This window comes from Mastigoproctus giganteus, chromosome 10, assembly GCF_048544385.1.
Source record: "Mastigoproctus giganteus isolate SK-2022 chromosome 10, ASM4854438v1, whole genome shotgun sequence".
Lineage (NCBI taxonomy): Eukaryota > Metazoa > Arthropoda > Arachnida > Uropygi > Thelyphonidae > Mastigoproctus > Mastigoproctus giganteus.
The window spans coordinates 111,766,494-111,790,993 of record NC_143584.1 but is presented as its reverse complement, the minus strand read 5'-3'; the positions used below and the strand labels follow the sequence as shown (position 1 = coordinate 111,790,993).

Here is a 24,500-nt window from a genome sequence, read left to right as displayed (position 1 = left end):
TGATTACCAGTAATCTCTTGAATGATTTAGGTTGTCACACTTTCATTAAAAAAGAAAGAAGGAGGTAATATATGTTTGAAAAGCTCATTGAACAGATTATCTTTAGTATTAGTAATGTGATGCAAGGAAACAAAGCTTATACAGCTCCAGTCAAAAAAAAATAATAATAATTTCCTACTTCATTCCAATAATTTGGCAAAACTTTCTTTAAATTTATTCAAACTACCCATTTCCGTAACACTAAGTTTATTCCAGTGATCAATTATTCTTTAGCTGAATGCAAATTTCTATACATCTGTTCCCCCAGCCTTTAATATCCTTTTATGTCCCTCCCCTGCCCAACTAATCTCGTTGAACTTCACTGCTCCCTTTGCAACAGATTTATGCCTTTCCTAAAATGAAATTTCCAAACCTTTATTCAGCAATTTGAATTATTCCATTGTATAAGTCAATGATTAAGCCTAACCATTGAGTTATGGTTACAGCAGGAAGAAAAAAATGGTGCTGCAAGGCCACTCACTGGCCTTTTCTTCTATGGTCCTAGTAAAGAGTAGGAAACCAAGTGAATAACACAAGGTGCCTGTACCCCCCACTCCACTTTAGTTTATGCTTATTGTAGGACTCATCCAACAGTTTATAATCCTATATATTTTTCTTCTGTCACCAAGCTCATCAGTTATCTGACATCTATTTTTCTTGAAATTCTGAAGTATCTCTTGAACAATATTTACAATATAAAATGCTTAGTTACTTCAATGAGATTACTTCTCTGAACACTTCCCATTTGTTATTTACACCCTTCATCAACAGTTGGTCCCACTGAAACTGAAAAAGTCTGAGCCCATTATAATCACTTTTGCAAAAAAACATACCTGACTCTTGGCAGTTATTATTTTAGCATTAGCATTAGTAGAGGCATTTGATGCAAGAAAGCAAGCTTATGCAGCATCAGCCAAAAAAAAAAAAAAAAAAAAACCCACTTCCACTTCACCCCTCTGTTCGTTCAGAATACCTGTCCAGCTGAGCCTTAAACCTATTTAGGCTATCAACCTCCACGACAAGGGATGGAAGTCTGTTCCACCAACCAACCACCCGCTGGCTAAAGGCAAATTTCCGCACGTCTATCCTACATCTGTCTTTCCTCAATTTGAATTTATGCCCTCTTAGGTGATTATTCTGAGCTAGAGGAAGAATCCCATCAGCATTGAGCATGCTCAAACCATTCAAGGCTTTATACACCTCTATCAGAGCACCTCGCTGGTGCCTAGTCTCCAGACACTGTAATTTGCAAAACTTAAGCCTTTCTTCGTAAGAGCACCCCTTTGTTCCATTCACTAATCTTGTTGCCCTTCTCTGTACTCGTTCCAGCAGCTCTACATCCTTCTTGAAATGAATCCTCCAGACCTGTATACAGTACTCTAGGTGTGGCCTGACCATTGCCTTATACAAGGGAATAATCACCTCCTTATCCCTGCTGGAAAAATTCCTGTATATCATTGACAATACTCCATGAGCTACTCTTGCAGCCCATCTGCACTGCTCAGAGAACTTCATATCTGCCTGCACAACCACCCCCAAGTCCCTTTCATTCTCTACCACTGTCAGTGTAGTACCACAGAGTTGATACGTTGCTCTGGGGTTGCTGTTTCCCATGTGTAGTATTTTACATTTGTCAATGTTAAACTTCATTTGCCACCTCTCAGCCCATCTGCTCAACCTTTCCAGATCCTGTTGCAGCAGCATAGTGTCAGTAGTGTCCTTGACAACCCTGCCTACCTTTGTATCGTCTATAAACTTGGACATTAAACTTGATATACCATCATCAATATCATTTATAAATACAGAAAACAATAATGGACCCAACGCTGAGCCCTGAGGGACTCCACTAATAACATCAGTCCACGATGAGCAGTGTCCATTGATTACCACTCTCTGTCTTCTCCCCCTCAACCACCCCTTTATCCATAGCAGCAATTTGCCTCCAATGTCACACTGCTCCAATTTGTGTAGCAGTCTTCCATGTGCAACAGTATCAAAAGCCTTTCTAAGATCCAAGTATATAATATCAAAGCTATTCCCTGCATCCAGTTCTTTTGTGACTGCATCATAGTATCCAATCAAATTGGTCAGGCAAGACTTCCCCTTAACAAAACCATGCTGTGTCCGAGCTATAACTGAAGTCTTGTCTAAATGATCCTGCAGTGCTTCTTTAACCAGTGCCTCCATTAATTTTCCTGGAACAGAAGTTAAGCTCACAGGTCTATAATTACTTGTGTCAGCCTTTGATCCTCCTTTGTGAATTGGGGTCACATTTGCACATCTCCAGTCTATGGGTACCTCCCCTGAGTCCAAGGAAGCTCTCATAATTATGGCTAAGGGTTTGCTTACTTCCTTTGCTGCCTCCTTTAATATAACTGGATAGATCCTATCCATCCCGGGTGCCTTTCTTGTGTTTATCTTCAACAACCTCTCCTCTACCTTACTCTCAGTTATTTCAAGATTCTGTAGCTTACTGCTAGAGTTGAATACATCTCTGGCATTCCCCTCGCTGAATAACTCCTCATGTGTGAATGTCGATGCAAAATATTCATTTAGTTTGTTAGCTACCTGAGCAGGATCATCAACACTTGACCCATCAATATCAAGTGGACCAATCTGATTCATCCCCTTCCTTCTAGAATTTACATAAGTAAAGAACTCTTTGCTGTTTTTCTTTGCATCCCTTGCCAAGGATTTCTCGTAATCTGCCTTTGCCTGCCTAACCTCCTTTGTAACTTGGTTACAGATCAACTTATATCTATCATAGGCTTCTGTGTCATGTGTTAATTTGTAAGTATCCCATGCATTTTTCTTCTCTGCCATATGCCTCATTAGTTCATCTGACATCCATTTTGGCCTAAACCTTGAACAATATTTCTTAGTTGGTATGTAAAGCCTAGTAGCTTCCAAGATAAGTTCTTTGAATGCTTCCCATTTTGAATTTGCTGTTGGTAACATCATCAGTTGGTCCCACTGTATAGAATTTAAATACTGTCTCAGTCCATCGTAGTCGCTTTACAGAAGCAATAACCCTTCCCTTTACCCCTAATGGTAGTTACCTCTTTGAGTAAATCCCACTTCAGCACACTGTGATCACTGCCACTTAGTGGTTCATTTATCTGCAGATTCTTAATGCATGAAGAATCACTGCTGATAATCAAATCAAGAGTATTACTCCCTCTAGTTGCCTCCCGAACATGCTGATGTAGAAAACAATCATCCAATAAATCCACAAAAGAGTTGCTAGTGTGTGAGTGACCAGCCCCCAAATTCCAGTCAATATCTGGGAAATTAAAATCTCCCATTATAAGACTCTGATTTACTGGCCCACTCTATTTCCCTGTACAGTTTCTTATTATACTCATCAGAGTCATTAGGCCTATAGCACACTACTACTCTCAATTTTGATCTCCCAATGCTTATGTCACACCAAACTGATTCAACACTGCACTGTCCAGCGATGTTGACTGGCTTCACTTCCTTGATTTATGTTTCTTCACTAATAGCATAACCCCTCCCCACTTCCTATCCTGTCTGTCCTTTCTGTAGAAGTTGTACTCCCCAAATTCCAGTTCTGCATCCCTTATATCTGTGTGACACCACGTCTCTGATATCCCAACAATATCTGCCTTTGATGTTTTGAGCAATACCTCAAATTCATCAAATTTATTTACTAAACTCCTACCATTGGTGTACACGCAAGTATACCTGCACCTGTTTCTATTCTTAGCTACCCTAACACAACCCATGTGTTTACTTGTACTGCAATGGCTCCCAGCAGTCTCTGAAATATCATGCATCTTGTTTTTCAGGCTTCTGCTCATTCTAATAGATGCAGTGCAAGAATCTCTTTCACCTCTGCCAGTGGCTACTGTCAATCTATTGGTCTTTGTCTCCCCCCCAAGCTAGCAGTTTTCCGACCCACCTAACACTGCCTCGATAGCATCAGCAAATATTCTTGCACCCTTTCTATTTAAGTGTATCCCATCCCTGTAGAAGCAATCTCTCCTGTTAACAAGTACAGTCCAGGCTGAAAAAAATTCTACCCCTTGAGCTTTGCACAATCTTTCCAGGGCCGAATTGATCGACAAGGCTCTCATCCTATACTCCCTCCTATCGTGTTTATTTGAATATATCCCACATCAGTACATTATGAGGGCTGCCATCTTTGCAAATGTACCTCTGCTTCAAGGTTCTTAATACATGATGAATCACTGCTGATAACCAGATCAAGAATATTGTCTTGTCATGTTGCCTCTCTAAAATGAGAAGGCAATATGAGAAGCCTTGGTGTGGAAAGTAGTTATCCAGCAAATCCAGCAAAATTTTCTACTACTGCCAATCCATAAGTTCCAACTGTTATCTAGAAAGTTAAAATCCATCATAACAAGGCATTCTGATTCACTGACCTACTCTGTTTGTCTATTTGTTCATTATACTCTTCATACCAGACCAACTCAATATTACACTGGCCTATATTTATTGGTTGTATTGTTTTACAATTTATGTGCTTCTTAACCAAAAGCATAACTTCCCCCTTTCTGTCATATTTGTCCTTTCTGTACACATTATAATCACTATAATCAAATTCTGCACTCCCAATATCAGAGTGATATCATGTTGTCACTCTGTTGGAGATGCAGAATTTGAATGAAGCAAGTAAATGCATGCTTGACCATGTTTTAGTAACTCTCATGTAACTATCAGTGAGTATAATGTACCCCTCTTGCTTTTCAGGATACTACATGTCACATTAGAAGCAACACAAGAATCAATTACACTTCTGTCATTAAACTGTTAGACTATGTAATTTCCCCCCTCCCCAATCCACCTAACACTCTTGATAGAGATGGGGTACATTTATATAGGTGGTCTACACATATGTGGGCTTTTACCTACATAAAGTTTATAATCAATTTTTTACTAATAATCTAATAATCATATGTTTCACACGTTTTCTCTTAATACCTATTAATTATCTTTATTGTTACTTTTACTTATATTAATTTTATTCTTTAATTTTAATCTAAACAAAGTTTTCCATTATCTTAATTTTAATCTCTGTTTTTAATTTTTAATCTTGAATTTAATCTAGTCAGACAAAGTTCTTGAAAGTATTTAGAGTTAATACTAAGGTAAACCAAGTACTTGTAATCTTTTGCTACATTATCACAAAAAAGCCAAAATACCAAACTGACCAACTATTTCTTATGTATGGTTACAATTATATATGGTTGACCATCCAGAATTGCTGTTATTTAATTTGCTAAAATTAAGTGGGATTAACTATGAATTACTGATTGTCTGACACACAGGTGAAGTGCTTTTATTTCATGAATTCTGTTTAAAAAAAAAAAAAGTGCCCCATACCACCTTAACCACAGCAATGCTTAAGTGAATTTGTATTTTGTATTGTATGTTTTGTAGGGCATGTGTTATAAGGTAAAGTTAAATGAAGTCTGTTATGATTTGGATGGTGCAAAAGTTGGATCATTCCCTGGAGGTTTACCGATTAACTGCAGAATTAAAGGTAAACTTTTGAATTTTTTTTATTTTATGTATTTCTTTTTTTTATAAAATTCAACTTAAAACGTATATTCACATTAGAGTTGATGTGGCAGATGTAAATCATTGTTTTGCTTTGGAAATATACCATTCTTCATGGTAGTATTTTTGTTACTCGGTTTTCACCAAACTAGGTTGAGAGACAAACTAGTTTTTATGTATCCATTTGTTAAATTATTTTTATGGTAATTGCTTACTGAAATTACTGCAAAAGCAAGTACTTCAAATATTATGTGATTAAAATTTTATGTTCCATTTTATTATTCTTCTTCAATGTTTTATAGACCTCAATCAGGTCCCTCTCTAAAGTGCCTGGTTATCAATCTCTGTAGCCAAATATTTGAAATCTTTTGTTATACCATGCGGTTATCCTTTTGCAGATCTCATCAAGCAGGTTGCCTGTCTTTGGACCCTTTCAATCTTAGTCTTTTTTTCAGGCATGGTCTCCGTATTTGGACACAGTATTTGGTCCTTTCGTCCTCGAGGTTGTCGGATATGCCAGACAAGCTGTGCTTGCTACCTGGGAGTCTAAAACGCTGATGGAACTGATATTCAGATGACACTCAAGTCAAGTTGACCCAATTTCGGTGAAGTCTGGACAGCCTGTGACAGCCAGATCCTCTAATTGCACCTTCACGATGGTGGGACTGTTAATAATCCTGGGTATAACCCCCATGCACAAGCACACTGTGAATGACCACCCAAGTGTGAATCAGCACAAGCAGGGGTCGAGGTGTGTAGCCCACACCACATGGAGGAATGCCGCACTTCTGTGTTACCAGGCAATATTAGGTGGAAATGACTCATCAACCGGTGCAATACCACCACTTTGCTTATTGGAGGCTTGAAGTGGTGGAACCCATGTTTAGTCTCTAGAGCAAAGTTCCTATCATTGCTTCCCCATCTCTTCCATCATGCAGTGTGACTGATGACTTTTGAGGTTATGATGGGCATCATGATGAGATCCAATCTTCCTTACATTTTGATGGTACAGCCCTAAAACGGTGTTCGCAGGCCGGCCGCTAGTTAGTACACCAGACCGAACCTATTGTTAACTCTTTAGGAGGCTTCCAGATCAGCTAGTGTATAATCTTGCTACCTCAGTAACCCCAGAGAAATGTACTGCTGTGTGGTTCTACTCTCAGGGTAGCAGACAATGAAAATGACTTGGGGGTAATTTTGAAGTCAGATATGAAGTTTTCTGAGCAGTGCAGACAGATTGCCCAAGCAGGTCATGGGGTCTTGTCAGTTGATATACAGGAATTTTTGTATCTCTGAACCAGAGCACAGAGAAGGGCAACAAGATTGGTGAGGAAACAAAGGGTAAGAAATGCTTAATTTCGGCAAATTGTGGCTCTGGAGAGTAGACAGCTCTGGGGTGATCTGATTAGAATTAGTAGAGGCATATGATGCAAGAAAGCAAGCTTATACAGCATCAACCAAAAAAGAAAGGAAAAAAAAAAAAAAAACTTCCCACTTCATCCATTCATTTGCTCCAAAAGTGTCTACTTTTTCCTTGAATTTATTTAAGCTGTCAACTTCCACAATGACAGATTGAAGTATGTTCCAGCAATCAACTACCCACTGGCTGAAATCAAATTTCTGCACATTTGTTCGAAAACTGTCTTGACTTAATTTCAGTTTATGCTCCCTCAGGTTTGTAATCTGAGCAAGAGGAAGATTCCATCAGCATTGAGCCTGCTCAATCCATTCAAGACCTTATATTCCTGAATCAGATCACCTCGCAGGTTCCTGGTCTCCAGACACTGCAATATGCACAACTTAAGCCTTTCTTCATCTTCGTAAAAGCACACCTTTGTCCCCCCTCGCTAGTCTTATTGCCCTTCTCTGTACTCGTTCTAGCAACTCTACATCCTTCCTAAAATAAGCCTTCCAGACCTCATTTTAGAATGATGATATTCAGCTCAGGACCCTTGGTATGCCAAGCCCATACTCACCAAATGCACAAAGCATAATATGATATGAACTTAAAATATAATATGATAAAATATTGATGCCTTTATACCATGGTTGCAGTTTTTCTTTTATGAGCCATCTATAGTGTATCTACACTGATATTGATAGTATATTTTTTGCTCATATCGTATTATGCCTTATGCATTTATATTTTAGTATAGTATTATTTTGTACACCTTTTGGCATCTCTCATATTGTGGAATTAACTTCACAACTGGGTTGACTTGATTGCAACACCAGGGTACCTGTACACTCACTGAAGATAGGCCAACAAGTCTTGAAACAGTGCTATCTGGGTGGTCGTGCCCACTGAGAATAAGTAACAGTAGTCTTCTCTATTAGTGAATCATTACTTATTCGAGGTAGTGCAATACACGGTAACTTGTTGTGAAAGTAGTCACAATATGAGATACAGTCAGTCCTTGTATAACACGTGTTGCACTACACCAATTCAATCACACACGATTTATAAATAGGGGAATGATGTCACATATAAAATGAACCGATTTCACTTATGCATGATTCGGCTTTGTGGTTATAAGAAATGGCAGTGGATTGCGGCAGAATCACAACAGCTGAATGCAACACACTGCTTTGTTTTACTCAGTTGCTACACGTGCGCTACTTTGTTTATGTGTATCAAATGTGCCTCCTCATTTTTGTTCTTTTTATACTGTACTTTTGATTTATTCCCAAAAAATGAGTAAAATACAGGAAAACTGTGTGAAAAGGAAGTGTGATGGTGAAGATACTGGAGATTCAGAGAAAAAAAGAAAAGCTGCTAAGGTAAAGAAAGCGAACATGAGAACCATGACAGACTAAGGGCCACTTGCTGGACAAACTAGTTTGCTGCTACCACAGTTTCTCCCTGCATTCATTTCCAGTAAACAGATGGTGCGTATTATCAGTAGTTGCAGTGGAAGTCGAGAATGATATATTCATTGATGTGTCGGCATGACAGACGAAGTTAGGAAACCTTATCTTCTAACTTAATGTTTAAGGTTAAGTTAGGAAATAACATAACCTAACCGCTGAGAACAATTAGAAAGAATGCAGAGAAAATAGTGTAAGAAAAGACATTAGATCAAGATACAAAGAATTGGAAGAGATGGAATGTCTGTTATCTCTTTGGATAGAACATCAAACAAAGAAGAGATCAAGAACAAGTTTTCTTACGGTAAAAGCAAAAGTATTAGCAATATTTTATTATGTAAAAATCATAATAAAATACTTACGTATTTTATTGTAATTATTTATTACATTTGGTAATGTTTTGGTTAGAAATGTATGTTCAACCTTGGGTGGTCGGCACCTAACCCTATTTTGCCCATAAGGCCTGTTATTTATATTGCATGATTTTGCATTGCATGAGGGTTTCTATGAACACAACTATTGTGTTATACGAGGACTGACTGTACAATTAAATTGATGCCTTTACACTACGGTTGTAGTTTTTCTTTTATGAGCTATCTATGATGTATCTACACGAATATTTTATATTATATTTTAAGCTCATACTGTATTATGCTTTGTGCATTTATATTTTAATATAGTATTATTTTGTACACCTTTTGACATCTCTCATATTGTGGAATTAACTTCACAACTGGGTTGGCATGATTGCAACACCAGGGTACTTGCCCACTCACTGACAATAGGCCAACAAGCCTTGAAATGGTGCCATCTGGGTGGTCGTGCTCACCAAGAATAAGTAACAAGAGTCTTTTCTATTAGTGAAGCATTACTTATTCGAGGTAGTGCAATACATGCTAACTCATTGTGAAGGTAGTCACAATATGAGATACAATTAAATCGATGCCTTTGCACTATGATTGTAGTTTTTCTTATTTGAGCTATCTATGGTGTATCTACACCAATATTTTATAATATATACCTAAGTGTATCTCTGCATATAACAATTGTTGTTGTGGAACAACATAACAAATGTACCCAGATTCTCCATAGCCAACAATATTGAATTTAAACTACATTTAATCTACAATTTTATTTATTTATTTATTTTATTTTTTTCCAATAAAAATTGTGCAAAGAAAAGAAATAATTGCTGGATTTCTATTTGTCTGACTTTAACCAAATTTGGGCCGGGTTTGACAAATCTTTTTGTATAAACCAAGTATTAAATTTCATGAAAATCCATCCATTGGGATTTGAGGTGTTACATTTGAACAGAGAGGCAGGCAGGCAGACAGACTGACTGATTGATGGAATGACATGGTGAATACCATAGGTGGCACTTATGCATGTATGCTAATGCACCTAACAACTGTCTGAGAATGCTGTAGTCACTTTTACAAAGACTAAAGACTACCATTGATGGTAGTTACATGTTTAAGTAAATCCCACATCAATACACTGTGATCACTGCTGCCTAGTGAGTCTATCTGTATATTCTTAATGCATGAGGAATCTCTGCTCTTAATCAGATCAAGAGTATTGACTTCTCTTGTTACCTCTCTAACATGCTGCTGCTGTAGAAACAGTCATTCAGTAAATCCACAAATTTTTGCTAGTGTGGGTGTGACCAACCCACAAGTTCCAGTCAGTATCTGAAAGGGTAAAATCCTCCATTATTATACATTCTGATTTACTGGCCCACTCTATTTCTCTGTGTTGTTTGTTATTCTCATTCCTGTCATTAGGCCAATAACACATTCCTACTCTCATTTTTATTTTCTCAATGCTTTCCCAAGCTCATTCAACATTGCACTGGCCACCCACGTCAACTGGATGGAATGACTTAGATTTTATATGCTTCTTAACTAAGAGCACAAGATTTCCCCCCCCCCTTATGTGCAATCTGTTCTTTCTGTACACATTATCGCTCTTATTCCACTTCTTTCATATATTCTTTTATTTATTTAAGTCTCCCCATATTCAACTTCTGCATCCCTTATGTGTGACTTATTCTTAGTGTGAATGACAAAATAGCATAGTCCATACGTATGTTTTCTTGTTAGTTGTAGTTTATGTTTTGGAGACCAATAAACTGACATTATTCCTATAGTGCTCTACAAATGTAGCTTTTTTCAGAGACATAAAATGTATGGAATATGCAGTACATATTGTATACCCCTCGACGTGGGCACCTGTACGTGGTGAGGGGACCTCCCAGTGACGCTGCTGGACTTCCAGACTAGCATCAGTGGGATCCAACGCCCACAGCCCAGGTTCCAGGCTTACATCAATGGAATCCGGCGTGTTTGCCGTGCGCTGCGACCCGTGGAAATTCGGAAAGGGGGATCCTGGTGGTTGAGGGGCCCAGCTTCAATACACCACTTTGGCCCCTGCTTCGACAAGACGGGTGGTCCTGGAAGGCCCGGCTAGGATCAATCGGCTAGTAGGCTCGCCTGCGAGGGTCAACTGTGTCATTGCCACGCCCCTACCCTCATGGTCCGAGGGACAGGATTCAGGCTGGCGGCGGTGCGGGTATAGTGTCTGGGTAGCCCTGGCGTCCCACTCCCGAGCGCATTTATTGCATGCCGGGTAGTGGGCGTCCGGACCACGAAACAACAGCATGTTCGGCCGTAAAACCCACCTGTATTAACTGTGAAGGCGAACACCCGGCCTACTCACGAGCATGCCAGAGGTGGAAAGAAGAAAAAGAAATTCAACGGCTGAAGGCAGAGCTAAATATATCATACCAGGAGGCAAGGAAATCGGTCAAACCCCTGAATATCAAGAAACCTACCTACGCCCAGAAGGTAGCAGGGAGATGTTCCGTCGGAACTCAGACGGACATGACCATTCCTCCAAAGGAGTCTTTCACTCCCATTGTGCGTTACCTTTTAAGTTCTCAAAAACCTGCGCAGAAGGACCAATCAGCTGCCACTCCTATATCGGTACCTCCTAATGCTCCACAAGTTCCAAAGGTAACTACGAAAGAAAAGAATAAAAAAGGGGAAGCCCCCCCTAGTACCCAAGAAAAGATGGATATCGAGCAGAAGGAGGTACCCGAAGATTCAGTCTTGGAACTCTTTGCGGAGGAAGAAATGGACACGGGACAGCGTCCATTCTTCCCCAAAAAAGATAAATCCAAGACTGATAAAAGTAAGCCCTCAGCACCACGGAAGCCGCCTGATGGACCCACCAAGCCAAAATAATGGCTAAATTACTACAATGGAATTGTCGTGGATTCCGGCGAAATATTGATGACATCAAGGCCCTCCTGCAAAAGCACGAGCCAGTTTGCTTTTGCTTGCAGGAGACATATCTAAAGGCAAATGATGATCCCACCATGCACAACATCGCAGTTTTTCGAAAGGATAGAATTGCGGATGGCTCTGTACATGGGGGAGTGGCTATCATTGTGGATAACCAGACCCCAGTGCAGCCCTTGCTAATTACAACCAGCATAGAGGCTGTTGCAATTCGCCTTTCAGTGGGATTTTTATTAACTGTGTGCTCCATTTATTTGCCACCTGGGACTGACATCACCCAGGCAGACCTTGATGATCTTCTAACGCAGCTGCCTCCCCCTTTCTTACTTCTCGGGGATTTTAACGGACATAACACCCTGTGGGGTAGTGCTAACATCAACGGAAGGGGAAGAGTCATAGAGCGTATGCTCAATGACCTTTCCCTTCTAAATACTGGAACAAACACCTTCTTCCACATGCCTACCCGTACTTTTTTTGCCATTGATCTCTCTATCTGCTCCCCTTCTCTACTCCCTTCACTCACTTGGGAAGTGGAGGAGAATCCATACAGAAGCGATCACTTCCCCGTGATAACCTTGTTACACAGTGGGAGACCATGTCTTCCTTTTAGGTTACCACGGTGGAAGATAGATTAGGCTGACTGGACTGCCTTCCAACATCAGGCAAATTTTGATCTTAGCACAGTCAGTCAAGAGCCTATCAATGATGCAGTTAAGTACATCACAGAAAATATTGTCCAAGCAGCTGCGAATGCTGTTCCAAAAACATCTGCCCGGTTTCCACCATTTCCTAAACCTTGGTGGAATTCACAATGCACAGCAGCAAAAAAGGCTCAAAACAAAGCGTGGGGGATATTCCGCCGATATCTTACCACGATCAACCTTATAGCCTTTAAACGTGTATGAGCCAAAGCACGATATATCCGCCGTCAGAGTCAAAAGGAATTATGGATCCGTTTTACATCATCTATTAACCAGTCTACCAACTCTAAGGTAGTCTGGGACAAAATCCGGAAAATGAAGGGAAAATATACATCACACCCTTCTTCAATCCTAGATTATAATGGATGCGCTATTGCAGATCCAACTGCAATAGCTAATTCTCTTGGGGAAACATTCTCTAACATCTCTGCAACATCTTCGTATTCCCCAGAGTTCCTGGTCCTGAAATATAAAATCGAAAAACAGGCACTTAGCTTTAAATCTAAAAGCATTTATCCCTATAACGGGGATTTCACTATTCAGGAACTGGAAAGAGCCTTCGCTCTTTCCAAAGCAAATGCCGTTGGGCCAGATGGCATCCATTATGAAATGATTAAACATCTATCACCAAAATCTATGGATTGTCTGCTCCTTCTGTTAACAGAATCTTTACTGAAGGGCAGTTTCCGGACTCCTGGCGAAAGGCAATCGTTCTTGCCTTCCCTAAGCCAGGAAAGGATCCAAAAGTCACCACCAACTATCGTCCTATTGCTCTGACTAGCTGTCTGTGCAAAATCCTGGAGAGAATGGTTAATTCTTGCTTAATATGGTATCTCGAGTCAAATGACCTTCTCTCCAACATCCAGTGCAGCTTCCGAAGGAACCGGTCCACTTTGGACCATCTCATTAGATTGGAAGCATCCATCCGGGATGCTTTCCTAAAACGCGAACACTTGGTGTCAGTGTTCTTTGACATGGAGAAAGCGTATGACACAACTTGGAGATTTGGCATTTTAAAAGATTTACATAGCCTAGGCCTTAGAGGGCATCTCCCCCTTTTTATTCAAAATTTTTTAGCCAATCGATCGTTCCAAGTTCGTGTGGGATCATCACTCTCTCGCTCCTTTAGCCAAGAGGAGGGAGTACCACAAGGATCAGTATTAAGTGTCACGCTTTTTGCCATCAAAATAAATTCCATCACAGAACAACTTCCTCCGACAGTAAACAGTGCCCTGTATGTTGATGACTAGCATTTTTTGTCAGTCATGCAACATGAGGGTTATTGAAAGACAACTGCAGAAAGCCATTGATAGTCTGAATTCCTGGGCACTTGCTAATGGCTTCAGGTTCTCGCCGGAGAAGACCGTTTGCGTACACTTTTGTCGCAAGCGTAATCTTCATCCTGAACCTGAATTAAGGCTCGGACAAAATGCTATTCCAGTAGCAGCGAACACAAAATTCTTGGGACTCATATTCGATAAAAAACTGACCTTCTTGGATCATATTCGTCAACTCCGCACAAAGTGCACACGCGGGCTTAATATTCTCCGCTCGCTCTCCTCTACATCTTGGGGAGCAGACAGATGCACCCTTCTTCGGCTTTACCGTGCACTTGTGCGATCCAAAGTAGATTATGGGTCCCAGGTATATTCCTCAGCCAGAGACAGTGTCCTGCGATGGCTGGACCCCGTCCATCATCAGGCCCTACGTATTGCTACTGGAGCATATCGCACATCTCCTGTCCAGAGCTTATACGTCGAAGCAAACGAACCACCGTTATCGCTTCGACGTAAGCAGTTGTCTTTAAATTATGCTTTAAAACTGAAATCCCTGCCAGACCATCCTACGTGGCCATTCGTTTTTGAGCCACGATGGGAAAATTTATACAATACTCGAAAGACTGCCAATCGTCCTTTTGGCATTCGTTTCCAAGAGCTACTCAAAGAACTTAATATCAAGGTAGACAAGGTTGCCCAAACATCAAAGCAACCCTTTCCACCCTGGCATGCTCGTGTCCCGGCATGCGACTTGTCGCTTAGAAACTGGGGAAAGTCGGACACTCCATCATGTGTCTACCTGCAGCTTCATTCAGCACACCGAACTGAATATTCCGACTTCGCGCCAGTCTACACAGACGGTTCGAAGTCAGAATCATATGTGGGATCTGCTGCTGTCTTTACAGACAGCACTATATCAGAGCAGATTCCCTCTGAATGCAGCATATTTACTGCAGAGCTGCACGCTGTAGAGTTAGCCTTGGATCACATAAGGAATGCCAATTCCAACGGTTCATTTTATATTCCGACTCTCTTAGCATGTTACAGGCTTTAATATCTGTGAGATATAATCCTCATCCAGTTCTGTCTAGCATTCAGCAGAAAATTCACGTTCTCCATGAACGCGAATATGATATCCGCTTCTGCTGGATTCCCAGCCACATTGGGATTAGGGGAAATGATTTGGCTGACGCCGCAGCCAAATCAGCAATTCCCAATAATAACCGCTGCCTGTTAGTCCCCTATACAGACTACAGGCTAATAGTACATCAAAAGATACATTCCCAATGGCAGGATTCGTGGAATAGACAGACTGCGAATAAATTATATCGTATAAAGCCTGTAATTGAACCGTGGCAGTCTAGTCTGCGCAGGAATCGTAAGGAGGAAGTTGTTCTTGCCCGGACCCGCATAGGATACAGTCATTTGACTCATTCGTTTTTGCTGAGGGCTGATGACCCTCCTATGTGTGTGTGTCCTGTGGCATAGTTTCAACTATCAGACACCTTTTAATTGACTGTCCAGATTTTAGCAATATCCGTTTTACCGCTTTTAACCATCTGACTGAGCCCTATACACTCAGTCAGATTTTATCTGACAATGACAATGTGTCTGCTGTTTTTAGCTTCTTTAAATCGATAAAGGTTTTTACACGTATTTAAAATTTATACGTTATTGTTATTTCTTTTATTGATAAGCTTTTATTATATATCTGGACATGGTGACCTAATTATTTAGGTCACTGAAAGGATAAATGTTTAAATTTTTATATATTACCTGGTCTTGGCGCATTATAGCCTTAGATGCTAATGCGCCAATAAAATCTAAACAAACCAAACATATTGTTATAATACATTAAAAATAATTTCCCTCTTGAAAATATATAGTGGCCAATATGTGACAATTTACTAGTGGATGAAAGTTGCTCTGTTGATATTTTTTATATTATTATGAATTATTACTCCAGTCTGATACTTCATGTATGATTAATCCACCATTATCAATGAGTCACTAATCCTATTCATGAATAGCAATTCGACAATTCTGTGGTGTAAGAGATTTTTCTGTTGTAGGAATGCTATAAAAACATGGGGGTGAGGTAAAATCTACACTCCACAATCATCTCTAATGCTGTGCTTTTTTTTTTTTTTTTTGGCTGGTGCACCATAAGCCTCACTCTTCCTTGCACCATATGGCTAATGATAATAATAATAATAATTAAGTCTGCTAATTTTTGGATGATTTTTATGGAATCACCCATTTTGCTAAAATAGGTGAATCCAGCTGGAACCAAAGTGAGAAGTGAAACTGAAACTTAATACTCCTGTAGGCCAGTGTTGTCCAAACTGTTTTGGCTAGCCAAGTGTCTTTCATGTATTTTTAGGATGTTGGAAGACACCAACCAAAAAAAAAAGGGGAAAAAAAAAATATATGAAACATTTACTAAAAATGAGCTCATTTTTGTATACACTTTCACTGCTTCTTACATTATTTTCTGTTTGATATAGTCAATTGCATAGTCATCTGTAATTAGCTGTATAGCAGAGTAAGTGCAACTTTCCACACAAATACATTAAACTTTGGAGAAATGAAATTCATTAAATGAATTTAAACTGAAGGTTTATTAACAGTTGTCCTATGTACACCTAATTCTGTTTTTGCACGAACTTTTTTTACATGCATTTGGTTTAACACGAATTCAAAATAAATATTTCATTCTCTTTTTATGCGAGTCATTTTGATTTAACACGATTTCTATGAATTTTTTTTTTGCCTAAATTCTAAGAAATTTTATTTTTATTTGTGGCATATTAGTATCATTTCTATATTACACGCATCAATAGATTGGATAACAGCTAGTGTTTGCGTTTTGAAACGCGTGCTTTTGCTTACCAATGTTTACGTCTAGGTATCTATGAATCATCAACGTTTTTATTAATTTTGTGCACATCTACGGTATTCGTGCATTGTATCTTCAGCAGACATGTAGTAGTAAGCTCTATTTCAAAGTGAAAGAATCTTTAGTGAAATTTGTGCACATATAAATTTATTAAATTTGCCGATAGTCAATAAATTGTAAGTTTACAAAATTTTCATACCTTTTTTTATTAATTATAACTGAGATATTTTTCGGTAGCCCTTATATAATGTCGAATAATTCGCCTATTACCAAAATGAAAAGGAAAGCGATTTCTTTGGAACTTAAAATTCAAATTTTAGATCGTCTTGCAACTGGACAAGGGGCTACGTCTGTAGGAAGGCATTTTGGTGTACATGAAGCTACCGTAAGAACTATTAAGAAAAATGAAGGTGCAATTAGGAAGTCGGTATGTTCTGGAACAAAAGTAAGTGTTAATTCATCATCATATACAAGAGATATTGTCAAGGAAAAAATGGAAAAGGCCCTGGTAATGTGGATAGAAGATCAGTCACAAAAAAGAGTACCAGTAAATGGAAATGCCATCAAGCAAACAGCACTAAGAATTTACAGACAGATTAAAGAAAAGGAGCCAAGCACTTCATCTCAGTTAAACAGAAAGTATGAATTTTCTGCGAGTACAGGTTGGATGACAGGGTTTCTTAAAAGGAATGCTCTTCATAATATAAAAATTAAAGGTGAAACTGCATCTGCAGATGAATCGGCTGCTAAAGTATTCCCGCAGGAACTTGCAAAAATTATTGAAGATGGAGGATACACTCCTGATCAAGTGTGGAATGCAGATGAAACTGGTTTCTTCTGGAAACGAATGCCGAACAGAACGTATGTAGCCAAATCGCAGAAAACTGCTGGTTTTAAGGTAGCTAAGGATCGTGTGACCTTATTATTTTCCTCCAACGCTTCAGGAGATCGTATGTTGAAACCACTGCTGGTAAATCGAGCCCTAAACCCACGTTCAATGAAAGGTGTAGATATCAATAAATTGCCTGTTCACTGGATGGCAAACAAGAAGGCCTGGGTGACCACTACTATTTTTACAGAATGGTTCAACAAATGTTTCGTCCCAGAAGTCAGACGTTATTTGAATTTGAAAGGTCTCGAATTTAAAGTTCTTCTGATTCTTGACAATGCACCCGGCCATCCTGTCTTGGAACACCCAAATGTACAAATTTTATTTCTGCCACCTAATACTACATCTTTGATACAACCGCTAGACCAAGGTATAATTGCGACAATTAAAACATACTACGTAAAACGAACATTCCAACACGTTTTGGACAAATTGAATGATGAAACACTAACAGTCATTGATGTGTGGAAGAAATTCTCAATTATGGATTGTATCAATCAAGTTGGATTAGCGTTAACTGAATTAAAACCAGCAACTTTAAATGCGTGTTGGAAAGCGGTTTGGCCACAATGTGTAAAAAGCAAAGATCCCATCATCCCTAATACGACCGAATTTCCCAACATCATTACAATGGCACACAAAATTGGTGGAGAAGGATTCGATGATCTATCGTTTGAAGATATTGATGAATTGTTAACCGACAAAGCCCTAAGCGAAGATGAAATATTAGAGGTTGTCCTTGGGACTCCTTATCCCACAGAACGTAGTGATAATGAAGAAAATGATCCTGTTCTAAATGCAGATTTAATAAAAGAAGGTCTGGAACTGGCTAGAAAATTAGGTAATCATTTTGTCAAACATGAACCTAATGAGGAACGCGCTGGGAAGTTTCAACGCGAACTGAAGTTGTTGACAGCCTCTTACAGAGAATTATATAACGGACTAACCAAAACACGAACACAACGATTAATAACTGAATTCGTTCGTAAAACCGGTGAAACATCAGCACCAGAGGAGATTCGTGCTGATTTTGCTGAAGAGATCACAGAAAGAATTTCATTAATAGAGGAAGAAGACGATGTCCACAACATTTCTAGTGATGGCAGTGATATTCCAGTCGTACGCAAACGTATGCGCCGTTTATTATCAGAAAGTGGAAAATGAATAAAATCTTGTTATATGTAAAACAGATTTTTTTTGTTCATGAAGAATTTTTTTTCATTTCATATGCATACAAATTTATTTTCGTACATTTTAATTACATATTATTACATGTGTATTTTGTTGAAATAAAATAATAAGCTTAAAACGAATATTTTATGTGTTTTTTTTTTAATTATTTTTACTGATTTTTTTAGATCCGGAACCAATCTTCTTTTCTTCCATAAATACAATGTCTTTTTTTACACGAATTTTTTTTACACGTATTTTTCAGGAACGTATCTATCGTGTAAAAACAGAATTAGGTGTAATTAACTGTAATTATTGCTTTTGCAAATTTATAGGCAGAATTTTGAAGTAGTTTGAGTTTTATTATTTTCTGTAACACAGCATTATTTTAATAGGACAGCAAGGGAAAGAGAAGAAATTTCAATGCTTAAAACATTTCATTTATTTCAAACTGATTCATTTCCAATGCTTACATCCTAGAATTTCCTCCACACCTATGTTTTCAGAAAAGCAGAAATAACACACCAGTGCATTATTGCAAGATCTAATCTAAACACCTCATTCACTGATTTATAATAATATTGTTATAAACATCAGAAAATAAAAATGGCTTTATAAACTTTTATTATTTTTATTTTGCTACCTCTTATAGTGCCACCACCTGTGCTTTTCGAAGTAAATTGTTCAGATTATATAATTCATTTTGGAGGACATCCTTGGCATTATGTTTTTACCCCACCAAAACAGGAAGGAGTTTTTGTTGTAAGTACTGCTTTTCAGAATAATTAATATGGTTACTTCAGGAAAACTACTTCTTTTAGCCTATGTGCAGTTCACCTTGGTTGCTAATGTAAAAACATTTCCCTTATTTGAATTTCAGCAAGGCATTTGATTCAGTCCCTCACGAGAGGTTATTGTATAAGCTGGTACATGTTGGGATTACTGGAAAAATTCTAAGAAGGATACTGGGTGGCTGAAGGGCATAAGGCAGAGGATTATGATTAATAGATATTCTTTAGATTGGTGTAAAGTCAGAAGTAAGATCCCTCCCCCAGGATTGGTTCTTCAATAACTGTTGTTTCTGATTTTCATAAACAACATCGATAATGGGCTAGAAGGCTTGGTGTCAAAATTTGCAGACTATGTAAAGATTAGTAGAATAGTTTATGATCAGAACCAAACAGTGCTCCATCAGGATGACTTGGAACAGGCTGCAAGAATGATCTGAAAATTGGCAGCTATATTTTAAAGCAGCAAAATGCAAGATCTTACACTTGGGGAATAGCATCCCCAAAATAAATTATACACTTGATGCGGTTGAATTAAAAACAGTAGTGGAAGAAAAGGATCTGGGAATTATAATATGGGCAGATATGAAGTTTTATGAGCAGTATAAACAGGCAGCCAGGAAAGCCCATGGTGTCTTATCAATGAGGTCATAGTCCCACTGTATAAGGTAATTGTAAGACCACATTTGGAATACTGTGTTCGAGTATGGAGACCTCATCTGGAAAAGACGTTGAGCTTCTTGAAAGAATTCAAAGACAAGCAACTCACATGGTGAAATTGGCAAAAGGGTATATTTGAGGAAAGACACTGAATACACAGTGCTCTAATTAAATAACAAGACTTTGTGCACTCTGCATTTAGTATTAATGTAAGAGGCCAAAATAGTGATGATTAGATCTGCTAGAGTGTGCTCTTTCCAACGAGTGCAAGTTGAAACTTGTCCAGTCAGTAGTATGTGATTTGTGATGGAATTTAAGAGTAATAGTAGTTTTGTGCATGGCGTCCGAAAATTGGAAATAGAACAAAGAGCAGTTATCTAATTTTATTATAAATTGGGCAAAAGCACTACGGAAACTTTTGATGATTTAAAAAAAAAATTATGCTGATGAATGTTTGTCTCGACCAAGAGTGTTTGAATGGCTTTCTTGTTTTCGTAAAGGACGTGAGTTGTTAGATGATCCCTGACGTGGATGACCGATCTCTGTTCGAACACCGGAGATTGTCACAAAAGTTAGAAAAATTGTGACTGAAGACAGATCAATTTCAACGAGGTTGCTTGCTGAGATGATCAGTAGCAATAAGGAATCTGTACGAGAAATTCTAAAAGAATATCTGTGTAACAGAAAAATTTGTTCCCGTTTTGTACTGCATTCATTGAGTTTCAAGCAATGAGAAAAGAGAATTGAGTGTTGCATCGATTTGATGGCATGTGTTGACAATGACCCAACATTTTTGAGTAGAATCGTTACTGGTGATGAGAGTTGGGTATTTCAGTATGATCCGAAGACAAAACATCAGAGTTCAGAATGGCATTCGTCATCCTCTCCCCGTCAGAAAAAAGTGTGATTAGAAAAATCATGAGTGAAAACCATGTTGATCGTCTTCTTCAATATCAAAGGCATTATCCATCGAGAATTTATGCCTCAAGGGACAAGAGTCACGAAAAATTTCTGTGAGAAGGTGTTGAAGAGGTTGTGGGATCAAATTTGTCAGGTGAGACGCGAAATGTTCAACTCCAAAAATTGGTTGTTGTTGTTGCATGACAATGCACCTGCACATTATTTAGTTGGCACACTGTGGGCTGCAGAGCTTAGCAACTAGGCACCTCAGAGATGACCTGATTGAGGTTTATAAGGCTCTAAGAGGGGTTAGTAAAATGATTGAAGGTAGAATTATTATTGTTATAGAGAATTCCAGAAGTCTAGGGCATAAATTGAAATTTCAGAGGAAGAGGTTTAGACTAGATTATAAGAAGTTTTTGTTTAATCAGTGAGTTGATGATTGCTAGAACAGGTTGCCTTGAAAGTAGCCGAGGCTGACAGTTTAATAAATTCAAAGGTCAGCTGGATGGTTACCTGTGTGAGAGGGCAAATAGTTTGTATATTTTTATCTACTTTTTTTTCTGTTTTTTTTTTTTCGTCCAGTTCAACAAAAGCCGGTGGCTTCCTTGCACTACATGACCGTTACTATTATTATTAAAGAGCATAACAAGGTATGTTATAAATGAGAAAGACATTTCACTATGTACAAAATACTTACCATACACTGCACTGTTGACCTGGGAGTTTTTTTCAGTAGTATAAATATAAAAGACTGAAAATAAAATCCAGTGTACCGTCTTGCATCTGTACCTAAGTAAATTCACTATAAAGACAAATGTGGTTATGTCTCCAAGACTATTGTAAGGAAAAATATTTTTTGCCCCTCTCCTCTCCCTTTCAGTTGTGTGTTTCTTCCTTCCTGCTCTTTCCTTGTTATTTTGTTCATGACTATCCATTGTTCATTTCATTATGCTGTCACTTATTCTGTCATTGCAGTTACCTTAATGAACATTATTTAATTGATTAATTAATTTGTGTCAGTTCTGTTTATTGTAATTTGATTTTAAAACTTATTGTACATATTTGCATTTTGTTTTTGTTTATTTAAAGTATAGAGGGTGGTTACCGAAGCATATGTTATATTTTTGAGTTTATTCAATATTTTCCATTCTGTGTGCAGTTCACATAGGGACATCTGTTAACATTTTGCTGGACAGCAGCCAATGTCAAGTTCCCTGTCTTTTCACTTATTGTGGATGTGACACTCTTTGGTGTTAGTGAGTGTGTATTTCATTGGACAAGGAGTCTTGAATTTGCACTGCTAGAGGTAAATCTCTATAGTTTATTTTTATTTAATTGTTAGGGTAACTTGGTATTCAGGTAGCAGAATTGCACTTGTCAGTTATAATCCTAATTGTTACATTGATATGCTGTATTAATTTTGTGACCTATTTTTAGTGGTTTTTTTTTTTTTTTTTTTTTTTTAGTAGTCTAGTAGATAACTACATTTGTGTTTTAGTACAGATAAATTTTATTGTTTTCATTTGGCAGCATGCATAAGCTTTTTAATCACACAGTTCACTGTTTATTTGATTCAAATAATGCAAATTAGAAAGAAGTAAATTCTTCATAGGTACCTTCAGCAGTAACAAAATTCAAATGCAAAATGTCTTTCTTCTCCTAAAAAAATAGAAAACAAGGAAGAGTGTGCTGTGCAAGGTCTAGGTAAATAATTTTTATCTATTTGCTGCTAATTAGAAAAAATGGGACTTGTATTATCTAAAATGGGCAGGGAGGGATGATAATTGTATATAGTATTCACATGAACATAATACAACCACTCACCGACTTACGTAAATTCGAGTTTACATAAATTTTTGCCGGCTGGTGCAAACTTAAAAAAAACAAACATGGAAAATATTTTGCATCCCATAGAAAATAAATGAAGGATCCGACTAGGATGGCAAAAATATGTAGATGGTGTAACTCCATAAGCCTTAAAAAAAGTACATAGAACATTCATTGTGTTTATATTGTAATTCATCTCTGTGTTAATATGAAATGCTGAATATGCTCCACATGATGCTCCTGTCCTTGCACACCCATACGATCATAGTCATCCAATCATCTGCTGTCTTCAGCAGTTGTCCGGTAGTTGGCCCCTCTTGGACGGCGTTGATAAAGAATTAGTCGAATGAATGCTTACTTTACTACTGTTTCAGATTGGAGACCTGTGGTTGTGTCATCAGTGTTCTTTTTAACACTGTGTCAGTCTGCGTGTGCACACAGCACAGTGGTATCATCACCACCATCCTCCCCACACTGGGTAGAAAAGGCCCGGGTTTGAATCCCATGAATGACGCAAGGAACTTTTATGGGCTTTTTCTTCACTCCGGGGCTGAGTTTGTCAGTCTCAGGCATAGATAGCAAGGTTTTCCCCCCCAGAAACTGGGGTTTTTGTCCAGAAAAACAGGCAAATTGACCAGAGAACACATGCAATTTACAGACACATATACACATGGGTATATTAATTAACTTTCTGGGTGATCCTAATGTAATAGGTTTATTTTCTAAACCTCATGTCAGTCGTCAGCAGTGTTCTTTTTATTCTACTTATTACAATAATGAAGGGAAAGTGACCAAAGGAAGGTGCAATTGGCAGCAGTGCTAGGAAACAAAACAAAATTGATTTAGAAATGAAGATGGAAAGGATTAAGAAGTACAAAGCAGGACAAAGTTTTTCATCTATTGCACAGGAATTAGGCCTCGCTGCTTCAACAGTGCATGTATAAAAAACCATGTTAAAGGATCAACGCATTTAAGATCAACAGTAATTACAAAACAGCGTTCAGGTGCTATATCAGAGATGAAAAAGCTATTAATAATACGGATGGAAAATCAGATCCAGAAACAAGTGCCCCCCCTGAGTCTAATGGCCATTCAAGCAAAAGCAAGAAGTATTTATGAAGATATTAAGATATTAGGCCTTGACCAACACTCTGCCAATGCCATTATGCCATCTATCTTGCACTTCTCGTGTGTCATTTTTGATTATAAGGTGTTTGTACTTGCACATGTCTTAATATTTTTATTGTACATTTCGAAGCACACTTTTAAAATTTTTCCTGCGTGTGAGATAAAAAAAAAAGAATGATTCTATTTCCCTAATGCATTAGGGCTTAAAGCCTCAAGCTGCAAAAGAGATTAGACTATGTGTATTTTAATGCAATTGCATCATTTATACACAACTAAATATAGATTAGCAAATTTGCAATAGCGGCATTGTTTAAGTTACATCTCATATTGTGAATACCCTCACAACGAGTTGCCATGACATTGCACTACTTCAATTAAGTAACGCTTCACCCGAAGGAGAAGACTGTTGTTACTTGTTCTCAGTGGATGCCGTCTGGGTGAGTGGATCTCACCCAGACGGCACCGTTTCAGGGCTATTTTGTATATGTGTGGGATAATA

The 24,500-nt window shown here is 38.3% G+C and overlaps 1 protein-coding gene across 1 annotated transcript in view; it reads left to right on the top strand.

Moving 5' to 3' along the window:
• Nucleotides 1-24,500, top strand: part of LOC150079223 (DDB1- and CUL4-associated factor 17-like) — a 260,750-nt gene that overhangs the window by 112,808 nt on the left and 123,442 nt on the right. The window contains exons 8-9 of the mRNA XM_090382995.1: nucleotides 5,467-5,569; nucleotides 19,348-19,457. Of these exons, the coding sequence (XP_090239121.1) occupies nucleotides 5,467-5,569; nucleotides 19,348-19,457 (213 nt within the window). The remainder of the gene's footprint in view (nucleotides 1-5,466; nucleotides 5,570-19,347; nucleotides 19,458-24,500) is intronic.